The sequence below is a fragment of the Geotrypetes seraphini genome, chromosome 11 (assembly GCF_902459505.1).
Source record: "Geotrypetes seraphini chromosome 11, aGeoSer1.1, whole genome shotgun sequence".
NCBI lineage: Eukaryota > Metazoa > Chordata > Amphibia > Gymnophiona > Dermophiidae > Geotrypetes > Geotrypetes seraphini.
In genome coordinates, this window is record NC_047094.1 from 37,039,296 (window position 1) to 37,055,059 (window position 15,764).

Genomic DNA, 15,764 nt, shown 5'->3' on the forward strand with positions numbered 1-15,764 from the left:
TGCAATGCATCATCAGGACGACAATGGGAAGTTGTGAGAGTGAACCTGTGTATAAATGATTTAGGGTGAAGATCAAAACTGTGATGAAAAATAGTGAAATACCCATGTTATTATGAACTGATTAGGCAAAGAGTAAAAGTTTGGAGAGCCTCTTAATCTACATACCAAGATGTGGAGGTACATCAACGCAGAGGACCTAATTAAATACCTATCCTAAAACATAAAATGTTTTAAAATAAGAAGAGACGGCAGACCAATTAAACAAGAGTAGAAACCATAATTAAAAACCATAAAGTGAATCCTAATGCAAAGATGTACAGCGGTTACTCACTACAGACAATAAAAAAGGTCTGTTAAAAAAAAAAAAAAAAAGAGGGTAAGAGTGACCGGATTGGGCACCCAAACAATACAAACGAAAAGAGCTATAAAGGAAAAATGCCTGGATTAAAATAAACAAAGTTTTGACTCATACTTGTGGATTGCTCATTGGCCATTCCCACTGCTTTCTCTGCTACTATGTATGTTAACCTGTAACCTGTCCTGAGCTCTTTGGGGTCGACGGGATAGAAATCAAGTTAAATAGTATCCTCCAGCATTTGAATTATTTCTGGTCTTTGTGCCCGTTTTTAAGAATATGATACTTTAGGAAATGGTCCATTGACCTACTGGCATTTAGTTAAGATATACAGCGGATAATATCCTTCAGTGACCGAGGACACAGCATATACCCAAAGGGGGAGCTTGTGAGTGAGAATTATGCTGCTTTTCTGTTTTCCTGTTTTCTCTGTGACTCTAGGCCATGACTCTTTCAGTCATCATCATTGTGATTCCTAGAATGTTTGCTTCTGCGGTTTTCTAACTTTCATTTATTGCTATGGTGACCTTTGTAGTCCCATAGTGCAGTCGGGGATAACCAGATGCACAGGAAGAGGCGAGCAGAAATAAACATAGCACTGCTAAGGCGAACTGACCGACCACATCACAGAGGTTTATTCAACTGCATGAATCAGTCTGTCTTGTTAGAGAATGGCAAGTCTGCTAGGAATTGTTGTGTATTATGTGTGTAAAATGATTACCTCAAAGGTTGAAAACATGTCAATTTCCAAAAGTGACAGCTGGGCACTTTTATCTGACCCTGTAGTTTGAAAGGTAGGCCATTCTCGAACCCCCCCCCCCCCCCCAATTTGGACATTTCTTTTGAGAATGAACATGTCCCTGCTGCCTACTTTGTGCGCCTAGGGCCTTAGGCCAAAAGGGGACTTGGACGTTTGTTTGTTTTTATTATGCCCCTCCACGTGGTTTACATTCAGGTACTCATTCAAGGTTTAATGTACCTGGGGCAATAGGGGATTAAGGGCTAGATTCACAAACCTGACTCTCCGTGGCCGATCCATGCAGGCCCGACCAATTCCCGAAACAAAAAAATTAAAATGAGGGCGATTGGAGGAATGCCTCCCTCTGATCGCACGGATTGCTAGTGTGCGATCCTGACGCATGTGCAGACCATCTTCCTTGCCTGTAGTTGGTCTGCGCATGCTCTCAGCATTTTTTTTTTTTTTTTTTTTTGCAAGCTCTTTGTGCCCGGCAGTGCTTTTTTTTTAAAAGTTTTTGACTTTTTTTTTTTTACTTCACAAGCCCGTGGTTTTAAGTTTCAAGTTTATTAGGTTTTTATATACCGCCTATCAAGATTATCTAAACGGTTTTACAATCAGGTACTCAAGTATGTTTCCCTACCTGTCCCGGTGAGCTCACAATCTATCTAACGTACCTGAGGCTATGGAGGACTGAGTGACTTGCCCAGGGTCACAAGGAGCAGCATGGGGTTTGAACCCACAACTCCAGGGTGCCGAGGCTGTAGCTCCACTGTGCCACACACTCCTCCCACTTTAAACCCGTGGATTAAAACCACGGGCTCACACTGCGGGGAAGGGCAGGAAAGTTGGGGGCTGAACAGGGCAGGAGATCGGGGCTGAACAGGGTAGGAGATCAGCTGGAATGTCGGGGGCTGAGAGCAGGCCGTGGCAGAGAGCAGAAGAGCCGGGGAGGCAGAGAGCAGGTTGCGGTAGAGAGCAGAGGCAGAGAGCAGAGCTGGCAGGACAGTCGGAAAGGAGGTGAGCGACTGGTCCCCAGAAGTTGCTTCTTGTTGATTGGCCAGCCCAGTTAAAGATTTTTGTTTTGTGAATCGCGTCCCTGCCCTCTTTGCATGCCATTTCCCTCATTTGCATGCAAAGGTGGATAAGGGAGCCAATGAAGTAATTTAAGGAGAGGGTTAACGTAATTAAACTCTGGAATTCGTTGCCTGAGAACGTGGTGAAATCAGTTAGCTTAGCGGGGTTTAAAAAAGGTTTGGATAATTTCCTAAAAGAGAAGTCCATAGGCCATTATTGAGATGGCTTGGGGAAATCCACAGCTTATTCCTAGGGTAAACAGCATAAAATCTGTTTTACTACTTGGGATCTAGCTAGGTACTTGGGACCTGGGTTGATCATTGTTGGAAACAGGATCCTGGGCTTGATGGCCCTCTGGTCTGTCTCAGTATGGCAATTCTTATGTTTTGTTCCTAAGTCTTAGGGCTCCTTTTACGAAAGTGTGCTAAGCATTTTAGCGCACGCACCGGATTAGCACGCGCTAGCCAAAAATCTACTGCCTGCTCAAAAGGAGGCGGTAGCGGCTAGCGCGTGCAGCAATTTAGCGAGCGCGCTATTCTACGCATCAAGGCGCTAGCGCGCCTCTGTAAAATGAGCCCTTAATGTCTGGCCTGGTTGGTATATCCTGTGCTAATGTGTTTCTTTGAGCTTGTAAGGGTATATAGACAGGAAACAGATGAGAATCAGTTTAGACAGAAAAGGGATGTAATGTTCCGATATGTAGCTTGAGGTGAAAAGTTGGTTAATCCTCTATTCTGCTTCAGGTAGAAGCCAAGTGTCCACCACCCTGTGTAACTTGTCCTATAACAATATTTGTTCAGTGCTCTGAATGCAAAACATTTTTTGTTTGCATTATTCGCTGTTGAACATGATTGATGCTGTATGAAGGGAACAAAATACCGTACAACATCATAAAACATTTTTATCAGTGTTTCAGTGTGACATTTTTTTCAGTAAGTCAATGAATCCTCTTTTTTTTTTCCTTCCACTGTCTCTCCCTGATCCCCTGTCCATATGTGTGTGTGTGGAAATCTTAGGGGAATGTCAGGGGGCTGTTGGGGAATATGCCCCTTCTCCCACCTACCTTTTTTTTTTTTTTTTCCAAGCAACTGGCAGAGAGTAACTTGAAAACAGCACAGAGTAAGTTGTATGAAGGAAATCGGCACAGATTAACTTGTGTAAGTTAAACTGCCAATCGACAATCGTTGGAAAGGGAACGTGCGATCTCCGAACGTGTGCACGCACCAAATTGTTATGGCGACCGTCAACCGCGCATGCTGTTACCACGGAGGTGTTCCAGGAAACTTGGCAATGTGATAGCACCACAGCTCGTGCATCCCGTTGAAGAGGAACTTCCGTCTTGCAGCAATTCACTTTGGGGTCAGGTGCGGTTCGTGATAGGAGCTGCTGCCGCGGCTTGAAAGTTAGCCAGCCAGACCGCGAGTGTGGGGCCCAATTTATCTTGAGAGCGGCAGCGGTGTCTATGTAGCATGAAACGTTGTGCACATTGGTGGTGGTGGGGGGCAACCTTTTCTTCAATGTCCGTGCCTTCGCCAGCAAGGGAAAGATGCCAGGCAAACAGCTGACTTCTTCAGCTTCCTCCCCTATTATGTGGAGTCAGCTGGGGCAGGGCTCGCTGTAGGCTCCTTTTATCACCTGGGGAAAATGAAAAACTCCACCGCCGTAGTCTCTTTTTTAATCTGGGGAAACCGCCGTGCAGAAAATGCCTTTGCTGGAGAGCAGGTAGTGTCGCGCTTTAAAAATTTCTCTGCCGCGCGTGGGGCCGTAGTAAGCGTGCATGCGCACTCTTGCCAACCATGGACCTATGGATCATGGAACACGCCGGTAAGAGTGCGCAAGCGCGCTTAGGGTTTTATTATAAGAGATTATTACTTATCTGAGGCTCTTGGTTTTTCTTTCAGGCAGATCATGAAATCAAGCAACTAGAAGAATCAGTTGAGTTGCTGAAACAGGCAATAAAGGAGAAGGAGAATCCAAAGAAGGTGGCTCAGACATGTCTTGAAGAGAGAACAAGACGGCCTAATATTGAGCTCTGCCGTGATGACCCACATTATAAGTAAGTACATTCTTTCTTGCCATAACCTTCAGGCTGAAATTGTGTTTGATAAATGAGTTACAGATCAATTCATTTAGATTAGAGAGTTGCGCGGGGACAGAAATCCCACCCGTCCCCACCCGTCCCCGCCAAAGTCCCACCCGTCCCCACCCGTCCCCGTGAGGACTCCCACCCGTCCCCACCCGTCCCCGCGAGGAATCCCTCCGTCCCCACCCGTCCCCGCGAGGAATCCCTCCATCCCCGCCCGTCCCCGCGAGGAATCCCCTACGTCCCCGCGAGGAATCCCCTACGTCCCCGCCCGTCCCTATAAACTACAGAAATAGTTATTTCATTTAATTATGCTACTGAATTAAAGGCTCTGGTAGAAACCCATTTAAAAATAAGCAAAAAGACTTTATTAATTTGGAAATATTAATTGGGAAGAATACATACTTTGTAAACGGGTTTCTACCAGAGCCTCTAATGTTTATAAATTTTTATCAACACAACTAATATACTACTTTATCCTTAAGCAAAAAAAAAAAAAAAAAGAATTTTTTTCCTACCTTTGTTGCCTGGTTTCTGCTTTCTTCATATTCTCATTCAATTCCTTCCATCCACTGCCTCTCTTCTCTCTGTGTCTTCCATTTGCTCTGTTACTGTGCCTCTCCCTTTCTCCCCCCTCCCAAATTGGTCTGGCACCCATCTTTTTCCTTCCACTCCCCCCATAGTCTGGCACCTCTGTCTTCTCCCCATTCCCTCTTCCCCATTTCCTTCCAGTGTCCTTCTCCCCCACCATCTTCCCCATGTCCTGTCAGGCAGCATCCTTCTCCCCCCTCTGCCTTCCCCATGTCCTTTCAGCGTCCTTCTCCCCCCTCTGTCTTCCCCATGTCCTTTCAGCGGCCTTCTCCCCCCTCTGTCTTCCCCATATCCTTTCATCGGCCTTCTCCCCCCCTGTTTTCCCCATTTCCTTTCAGTGGCCTTCTCCACCCCTGTTTTCCCCATGTCCTTTCAGTGGCATTCTCCACCCCTTTGTCTTCCCCAGTGCTTTCAGGGTCCTTCACCCCCCTCTGTCTTCAACATGTGCTTTCAGCATCCTTCCCCCCCTCCTCCCGTTTACCCCATGTCCTTTCAGCGTCCTTCTCCACCCCTTTGTCTTCCCCAGTGCTTTCAGCGGCCTTCTCCCCCCTTAAGCGTCTTTTCTTCTCCACTCCACCTTTCCTCCCTCCCTGCCCCTTACCTTTGTGGCGTTTCCGCACCCGACCGACAACAGAACAGGCCCGGTCGGACAAATCTCCCTGTCTTGTAGCCGCGAATCTAAATTACCTTCTTACAGCAGCTGGAGTATTGAAGCTGCTGTAAGAGGTAATTTAGATTCGCGGCTACAGGGCAGGGAGGTTTGTCGGCCGGGCCTCTTGTCGGTCGATCGGGGGACCTGACCGGCTGTGCACATTCTTCGGGGCGGACCGCCCCCTCCCCCCTCTTTCGTTCGCCATTGCCTTCTTCCTACCTGCCCTGCCGCTCACAGCCGACCGGAAGTCTTCCTGATGTCAGCGCTGACGTCGGAGGAAGGGAGGGCTTTGCTTAAGCCCTCCCTCCGACGTCAGCGCTGACATCGGGAAGACTTCCGTTCGGCTGTGTGCTGCGACAGTGCAGGTAAGGAGGAGGAGACTACCCTCGCGGCTCAAATGCAGTGTACTGCGATCCAACCCCGCAGGAACCCCGCGACCCTCGGAGGCGTCCCCACGGGATCCCCGCGACCCTAGGGGGCGTCCCCATGGGATCCCCGCGACCCTAGGGGGCGTCCCCACGGGATCCCCGTGACCCAAAGGGGGAACCCGCGGGATCCCCGCGGGTCCCGCGGGATTCCCGTCATCCCCGTTCCCGTGCAGCTCTCTAATTTAGATCAGTGATCTCAAACTCGCGACCTAGGAGCCACATGTGGCCCGCCAGGTACTATTTTGAGGCCCTCGGTATGTTTATCATAATCACAAAAGTAAAATAAAACAGTTTTTTGATCATATGTCTCTTTAGCTATAAATTGCAATATTATTATTAAGACTTAGCCAAATTGTCATTTCTTTAATAAGACATTAACTATTTTTTCTGAAGCTCTCCAAGTACCTACAAATTCAAAATGTGGCCCTGCAAAGGGTTTGAGTTTAAGACCACTGATTTAGATGTAAATCAGTTGAAGTCCCTGAAGGATAAAAAGTTGTTTTGATACTTGGTTAAATTGGAATGTTTAGAACTATAACCCCTCCCCCCAAAAAAAATAAAACCTCTTAAAATTCATAGGCAATTAGACAGCAGTTGTACATTTTTAAATGTTATGTCAGATTATTTGAAGATTTGTGTATTACATTTTTGGTTTGGATAATACTCGTACGTTGATATTTTTTACATCCTATCTTGGTATTTTTAACGTGGATTCTACATGGCACAGTGAGGCATTTAACTGTCCCATATCAAAAGGAATAGTCTACCAGGAATCCAAAAGCCACTTTGACACCTGACTCCTGAGGTGTCTAACGCGGGGATTCCCAAAATTGCCCTAGGGGGCAAAACAGCCAAATGTGGTTTCAGAATATCCAAGTGAATATGCACTAGATAAGTCTTTATCCACTAGAGCAGTGTATTGCAAACTGTGTGCCATGGCACACCAGTGTGCCTCCTGAGATTTCAGGTATGCCGCGACACACTGGTGAGGAGGAGAGTCATCCGTGCCAGCTGATTGCCTACAGGACGTGCCTTTCGTGGTGAGAGTCATGTCCTGTAGGCAGACAGCCGGCAGGATGATTCCTCCTCGCCGGCATCTCTCCTCCTCTCCGCACCTCCCCGCCTCCCAAATCACTCCACCAAAGCGGGTCGCAGCCAGATGGGCCTCCATGCATGCATGGATGTCGATGCGATGACATCACGCATGTGTGTGATGACATCACATCGAAGACCACACACTTCCGGGTGCCGCCGGCCGGAAAGTTTGCAAGACACTGCACTAGAGACTCAGCAGATGCAAATTTGTCTTGCATATTCATTGTGGGTATCCTGAAAACCCAACTGGTTGAGGCCTCCCCAGGACAGGTTTTGTTCCCATCAAAGGCCAGATTCAGAATGGAATATAGAATGTGACAATTTTTTTAACGATCCAGTCCAACAACAGAGGTGTCTTTGTTTCAATACATTTTCTCATTTCTATTGACAAAAGATACAAATAACCAGAATATTGCTCTAATGGGAGTGTCCCCAGCATCTCTTTCTTTGCTGCATTCCTGTAGCTTAGTAGAACAGCAAAATTATGTAGAGCTGTGTTCCAAAAAATCAAGAATCGCGAAATGAACATGTTTTGCATTTTTCAACCAGAAGTATGCAATAGGAATTTTGATTATTCCCTACATTTGGTTCTCGCGTTCACAAGCAAATTAGCAAAATTTGCCTTATTGCATACCTCACGATAACTTAAGAGGGTGGTTATTAAAGTGTGGTAAAAACTGGACTTTTACTGCACCTTAGTGTACCACAGGAGCAACAAATCTGTAGAATTTTAGTACTCTTGCAGTACATGAAAAGCACAGCCTGACCTCTAGTGGTAGTACTGCAAAACTACTGCTAAGGCTTGCCTGTGCCAAGATGAGCCTGACAGGGGCAAGAGCATTTGTGGATTTCTCTTGCCCTGTAACCGTGAGACAGCAGGGATGTCTTGGGTTAGCCCAGGGAGTGTTTGTGGAGGAGAGCAGTGGCATAGCGAGGATGAGCAGAGCCCAGGGCAGTGGTGCCCCTTCCCCGCCCTCTTCCCCCTGCCACGCCCCTTCCCTGTATCTTTTTAATTTCAGCACCAGCAGCCACCAACTTACTGCCCATGTCAGCTTTGGCGCTCTCTCTCTGATATCACTGCCTAGGTGCGGGTCCCGGAAGTGATGTCAGAGAAAGTGCCAAAGCCGATGTGGGCAGTAAGTTGGTGGTTGCTCGCGCCAAAGTTAAAAAGGTATGCGGCAGGGGAAGGAGTGAGAAGGGGGGGCGGAGAGGAGGAGGGTTGCCGGCTTCCCGAGGAAGGTGGCACCCAGGACGGACCGCTCCCCCTTGCCCTCCCCTTACTACTGCACTGGAGGGGAGCTTTGGGAAGGGGTGTTATAATGGGGAAGGGATTTCAAAGGATGGGGAAGATTTAGCTTTTACTGCTTGGCTCCTTTAAGATCTGGGTTAGTGACCCAAATGCTCCCAGGGAGCAAAAATAATGCCAGCTTTTTGCTGGCATCTTTTTTTCCAGGAATAATACAGCTTGCATTGTTCACCACAGCTGTGTTTCAGGAGTGTGCATCCTGCAGTAACTTATTTAATGTATGTTATGGTAATAAAACACATTATTGCCATTTAAAACACATTAAGGGACAAATACTGTGCATTATGGCTGTAACATACCTTAATTTGTGTGTTACCAAGGTTTTTATTTATTCAGTTACATTGATGTCACCTGTCCCTCCAAGGAGTACCGTATTTTCTTGCATATAACGCGTGCGTTATATGTGATTTTTACGTACCGCGCATACCCTTACGCGTTATACGCGTGAGCGCGTTGTACAAAATTTTTTTTACATAATTCCTCCCCCCCCCAACGTCCGATTCACCCCCCCCGCAGGACTGCTCGCACCCCCACCCCCAAGGACCGCTCGCATGCACTCCCACCCGCATCCCCACCCTGAAGGACCGCTCGCACCCCCACAGCCTCCCGACCCCCCCCCCCCATCATGTAGAAGCTCCTACCGGTGTCCTGCTGCTTCCTCTTGGCGGTCCCGACACCCGACACGATCGGGGCAAGAGGGAGCTCAAGCCCTCTTGCCCCAGCCAACCGCGGCACCCCCGACATGATCGGGGCAAGAGGGAGCTCAAGCCCTCTTGCCCCCCCGACTCCCCGACACGATCGGGGCAAAAGGGAGGCCAAGCCCTCTTGCCCCGCCGACTCCCCAACTCCCCGACAATATCGGGCCAGGAGGGAGCCCAAGTCCTCCTGGCCCTGGCGACCCCCCCCCCCCCCGCTAGTTGTTCGGGCCAGGAGGGAGCCCAAACCCTCCTGGCCACGGCGACCCCCTACCCCCACCCCGCACTACATTACGGACAGGAGGGATCCCAGGCCCTCCTGCCCTCGATGCAAACCCCCCTCCCCCCAACGACCGCCCCCCCCAAGAACCTCCGACCCCCCCCCCTGGCCGACCCCCACGACACCCCCACCCCCCTTCCCCGTACCTTTGTATAGTTGGCCGGACAGACGGGAGCCAAACCCGCCTGTCCGGCAGGCAGCCAACAACTGAATGAGGCCGGATTGGCCCATCCGTCCCAAAGCTCCGCCTACTGGTGGGGCCTAAGGCGCCTGGGCCAATCAGAATAGGCCCGGGAGCCTTAGGTCCCACCTGGGGGCGGGGTCTGAGGCACATGGGCCCAACCAGACCATGTGCCCAAGGCCCCGCCCCCCAGGAGGGACCTAAGGCTCCCGGGCCTATTCTGATTGGCCCAGACGCCTTAGGCCCCACCAGTAGGCGGAGCTTTGGGACGGATGGGCCAATCCGGCCTCATTCAGTCGTTGGCTGCCTGCCAGACAGGCGGGTTTGGCTCCCGTCTGTCCGGCCAACTATACAAAGGTACGGGGAAGGGGGGTGGGGGTGTCGTGGGGGTCGGCCAGGGGGGTCGCGGGTCGGCTGGTGGGGCGGTCGGAGGTTCTTGGGGGGGGCGGTCGTTGGGGGGGGGAGGGTTTGCATCGAGGGCAGGAGGGCCTGGGATCCCTCCTGCCCGTAATGTAGTGCGGGGTGGGGGTAGGGGGTCGCCGTGGCCAGGAGGGTTTGGGCTCCCTCCTGGCCCGAACAACTAGCGGGGGGGGGGTCACCAGGGCCAGGAGGACTTGGGCTCCCTCCTGGCCCAAACAACTAGCGGGGGGGGGGGGGGTCGCCAGGGCCAGGAGGACTTGGGCTCCCTCCTGGCCCGATATTGTCGGGGAGTTGGGGAGTCGGGGGGGAAAGAGGGCTTCAGCTCCCTTTTGCCCCGATCGTGTCGGGGAGTCGGGGGGGGCAAGAGGGCTTGAGCTCCCTCTTGCCCCGATCGTGTTGGGGGTGCCGCGGTTGGCTGGGGCAAGAGGGCTTGAGCTCTCTCTTGCCCCGATTGTGTCGGGGAGTCGGGACCGCCAAGAGGAAGCAGCAGGACACCGGTAGGAGCTTCTACATGATGGGGGGGGGGGGTCGGGAGGCTGTGGGGGTGCGAGCGGTCCTTCAGGGTGGGGGTGCGGGTGGGAGTGCGTGCGAGCGGTCCTTCGGGGTGGGGGTGCGAGCGGTCCTGCGGGGGGGGGGGGTGAATCGGACGTCGGGGGGGCATCAAGCTTTCAGGGTGGGGACAGGACTTCAACTAATAGAGAGATGTACCTATAGTTTACCAAAAGGTTATAGTTTACATAAAGGTCTTAAAAAAAAGTTTAAAAAAAAGTTAAAAAACTATATTTATTCAAACCTGAAGTAAACTGTATAGTATATACCCTCAGGTTTTTTGGGCCAGTGATTGGAGCAAGGAGCAGTTAAGCTGAAGTTTCAGTCCATGATAGGACTTTGCGTAAGCTCCTATTCTGAGGCCTTTTCCTGAGCAGTTATAACCATTGTAGAATTAATTTTGGATACATACTCTCTGGAAGTGGTATTTGGTATCATTTTTTGTATATTGTGTTTAGAACCACTTCGGGTGACCTGCAATCGAGACACACGTTTTGAGAATCAGGCCCTAAGGGCTCATGTGCTAATCCTGCATTAATTAACACACAGAAATGTAGATGTGCTAACTACTAAGCGCAGAAATGTTCATTCTCCAGACATGCTTCCTCCCCCCAAAAAATTAAAACATTTAAAAATTTTAAATTTTTTAGCTTGTGGTTTGTGCTCGCAGATCCAAACCTTCCACAAAATGATTTAGCACTTTCCACGGTGGGCCATTTTAACCTGTGGTGAGTGCGCGCCAGCGCTTATTGCTACTTAGTTAAAGCATCCCCTAAGATGGCACCTGAGAAGTAATTTACTTGCTTCTTGTTCTTTTAGACTGGTGAAAGAAGTTCATGCCATCGATGAAGCCGTCGAAACATTGAAGCAGCGCTTCCAAGAAGCTCGGGACACTCTGGAGGTGCTTGCCTTTGAGAAAGCCAAACTGCAGCATGAGATACAAGTGAAGGAAAACTCTCTCTATATAGATCGGGATAAGTGCATGGTCATGCGTAAAAACTTCCCTAGTAGCGTGCGGCTCATTGGCTATATCTAAAGAACAGCTGCCTTTACTTATCTGTGCAATGTATGATGTGAAGTTTAAGATAGAGAAGGAGGATCATACCAAGCTTAAAAGGAAATAAATTTTCCAAAAGCCAAATTCTTTGCAGGCCATCTTGGATGCATAGATACAAAACGTCAACAAATGCAAAATATTAGTAGTATAAGGTAATAATTTTGTATTGAAGACATTTCTGGACCAGCTTTTTGGTATTAACAGCCCCTTCTTCAGATCCAAACTGAGGGCCGGATTCTGTATAGGACACCCAGTCTCAGGAGCCCAATGTTACACCTACCATTTTATATTCTTGTTCTTTGTTTTGCCTGCCCAGGTGCATCACTTTGCATTTTTCTATATTAAATTTCATCTGCCACTTTTCCGCCCATTTCTCCAGTTGGTTCAAATCTCTTTGAAGTGCGTCTCTGTCTATTTGCGACCCAACTGCCCGACATAGTTTTGTGTCATCTGCAAACTTGATTATGTTACTTGTTGTTTCCTCTTCTAGGTCATTTATGTAGATATTGACAGAGACCACCATTCTGGAATTCAAGGGCAAGTTGGATGCATATCTTCATGCAAATCACATTGAGGGACACTGGTGAACAAGGTGTCCATTAGAGAACACCTAGCTTGGCCTCCACGAGTGCGGGTCGCCGGACTAGATGGACCTAGGGTCTGATCCGGTGAAGGCATTTCTTATGTTCTTATGTTCTTATAAGCGGCTTTTGAGAATCGCACAGAGCTAAGCCTGCCTAACACCAACGATTCTGTAACCAGCATCCATGCCACAGGTGCCGGTTAGAGAATAGGGCTGTCGCTGAGCTTATTGCCGTGATAAGTTTAGCGGCAACTCCTCCCCACAACCCCGGAATATTGCTGGCAGGAGGCCAGCCCTTCCTGCTGGAAACCCCCTTTCCCCCCTGAACATCGCCGCAACGATTGCCGGCAGGAGGGATGCCCAGTCCCTCTTGTCGGACAACCCCCCCTCCCACACCGCAAGTGAATCATAAAATGCATTAAAATAGCATTGTGAAGAGGGAAAGTAATTCAATGTTAGTGATAAGAAGTCAGAATTATTTCTAATACCCATTACATTATAATGCTATGTCTGTATCATTCATCAACACTTAAAAGAAAGAGCAACCACCCCTGTGCCTTGCATTTATATCAATGTTAGATCTATTGTCAACAAACTACTATTACTAAATGAACAGGTATCTGCAATTGACTTAGGCCTTGCCTTCTTCTCAGAAACCTGACTCAAAGACACAACCTCTCCAGAACTACCCCATCAACGCCCACCAGGATACAGTGCTATCCACATACCCAGACTGAACAACCATGGAGGTGGTCTCACACTAGTTTAGTCTACAAAAGCTTCTTCCAAATCACATTAACAGACCCTTCAGTCCTACCTGATCTAGAATATGGTATGCAAGAAAAATATAAAATGTATCCCTGCAACATGGATATACTTCTAGTATATGCCCCCCCCCCACAGACCATTCTTATATAATAGAAAACTACAAGAAATTATCTCAAACTTCACCTGCCAATATGCAACAGTAATTGTCAAAAAGGAGAGAATTTAGTTTCTTTTGAAATCTGGGGTAGTTGGGTTCTGTCTTGGAGAAATCTACTGCTTATTCTTAGGATAAGCAGCATAAAATTTGTTTTATTGGGATCTAGCTGGGTACCTGGGACCTGGGTTGGCCACTGTTGGAAACAGGATACCAGGATTTATGGACCTTCGGTCTGTCCCAGTATAGCAATTCTTATGTTCTTATGTAATTTTTGGAAGATTGTTCCAGATCTTGATATTCCATTAGAGTCCCAAGACAATGGTAATGTCTCCAATTAAATACAAAAAATTCTCCTCAGTAGTCAGCTAGACCTAAAACCATCTGGTCCTACACATGAAGAAGGACACACTTTAGATATTATAACATTCACACCCCCATCATCAATACAGAATGGACTATAGTTCCTTGGTCAGATCTCCTTCAATCTTACCCTGTATATGGGAAGTACATCCACTAAGGAAACCAATAAAAAACCACTAACGAGTCAGGATAAACACAAACCATAAATTCTCCAAATTATTAAACACAATTTCAAACAATCCTACTACAATGTTTACTAATTGGAACAGACACTACGCCATCGCAACACAAGAACTACCAAACCCTTGCCTTGGTTTATCGAAAACCTAACAGCTGAAAAACAATCTTGCCGAAGACTTGAGAGGTAATGGCGAAAGAGCACACAAAACAGTCTGGAGGGTTGAAATCAATAAATACGTTCAATATCGCTGAAGCCAAACCCCCCCCCCCCCCCCCCGCTATGCTCACAAAATTGAAAACAAAAATTTTGATATCAAAAACTATTTTGCCTAATGCACACCATGTCTACACCTCCAAAATTAGGTCTGTCTGACGTTAATTCCCAGCCAAATGCCGAAATACTTGCTGACTTCTTAAGATCAAAAATGTACAAATTGATGTTGATAAGACAACCATCACTGTAAGACCAGAATATACACTACATTCAAGGACAATAGACCCTGTATGGCTGACCGAATTTGGAGTACCTTCAAGCCTCTAACAACATCTGACACAGCCTCCCAGCTAAATAAAAAAAAAAGTATCCACTCACAGCAGCATCCTTGACAAATGCCCTTCTCGTTTATTGGCGGATGTTCCAGATTACATCATATCCTGGCTGACCAAACTCCAAATAACCTACTACAGGATGGCCAACTACTACCTCAAATGGGTCATATTGCCCTCACCGCTATTCCCAAGACCTAAAACATAGATTTCTCAAATCCTTCAAATTATAGACCCATCATCGTCATCCCTATACTTACTAAATTTTTAGAAGGGTATGTCTGCAAGCAACTCTCAACTTATATAAAAAAATTATCCTGCCTCCATCCCTCACAGTTCAGGTTTCACTCACAACATAGCACAGAACTCCTTCTATTAACCTGAACTACCAAAATTAAACAGACCTTAAGAATGGGACACCAGGCAGATCTACTCCAATTTGATATATCAGCTGCCTTTGACTCGGTCAACCACTACCTTACTTCTAACCAAACTAAATGAAATAGACATTGAGAGGGCACTGTTCTAAGCTGGTTCAGAGATTTCCTACAGATAGGAAATATATTGTCTAGAAAGATGGAACATTCTCCAGAAGCTGGAAAGCATTCTGCGGCGTCCCTCAAGGATCACCACTCTCCCCAATACTATACAACCTCTTCATGAGTTCCTTGGGTCACATTAATTTTAACAATAACAAATGCTTACTATCTTATGCAGATGACATCCTCCTGCTCATCCCGATCAAATATGGTCTCTCAACAATATCCAATAGCATAGACAAAATATATACCTAGGCTACAATCAATAAACACAAACTAAATACAACAAAAAACAAAGTCTTATGGTTTCACAACTCATCACATACAGTGTCTACAATTGTTACACTTCCCTCAGGAACATTTCTAAATATAGACAAAACCTCTAACGTCCTCAGAATTATAATTGACTTTACCCTATCTTATGAACCGCAAATTTCCAACCTATGGAAAAAAAAACCCCTTCTATAGCATGAAACAACTAAGACTAATCAGATCTTACTTCCATGATCATCACTTTGCTGTATTGACACAGATGTTTGTGCTATCCCAACTAGACTACTGTAACTCTCTATGCTGGCATTAACTACAGCTGATATAAAATACAGCAATAGGACTAATATTCAAACTGAAAGAATTTTATTCCATCTCACCTTACTACAGTAGACTGCACTGGCAATCCATTAATGCTTGCATCATCTTCATACCATTGTGTAATGTTCCACATCCTATATGTGAACTCCGCAGAGCCACTTATAAAGCTTTTTGTCAACCCCTGGTCCAATGTCAGCTAGAAAACTTAAAATATTTCAATTGATATTTCTTTCTTAAAGGTATAAAAGACAAGCGCATATTTAACTCACTACTCACTTACCTTGACCCCCAAGACCTGGAACAATCTTCCAACAATTATCAAGACAGAACCCAACTACCCCAGATTTTGAAAGAAACTGAAGACTTTCCTTTTTGAGAACATATACTTCATCAATACTTAACAAGTATGCTCTTCCACAGTAACCTACAAAGCATTTCACCCTTCCAGAAACCACAAGAGCTCCCTCCCCAAACTCTACATAACAATCGCACCAATCTATTTGTATTTAACCCAACTGTATTGTACTTCAAACTG

At 47.1% G+C, this 15,764-nt stretch overlaps 1 protein-coding gene across 1 annotated transcript in view; it reads left to right on the forward strand.

Moving 5' to 3' along the window:
* Positions 1–12,037, forward strand: part of TEKT5 (tektin 5) — a 56,612-nt gene extending 44,575 nt beyond the window's left edge. The window contains exons 6-7 of the mRNA XM_033963144.1: positions 4,070–4,224; positions 11,268–12,037. Of these exons, the coding sequence (XP_033819035.1) occupies positions 4,070–4,224; positions 11,268–11,484 (372 nt within the window). The 3' untranslated portion in view covers positions 11,485–12,037. The remainder of the gene's footprint in view (positions 1–4,069; positions 4,225–11,267) is intronic.
* The last annotated feature ends 3,727 nt before the right edge of the window (positions 12,038–15,764 follow it).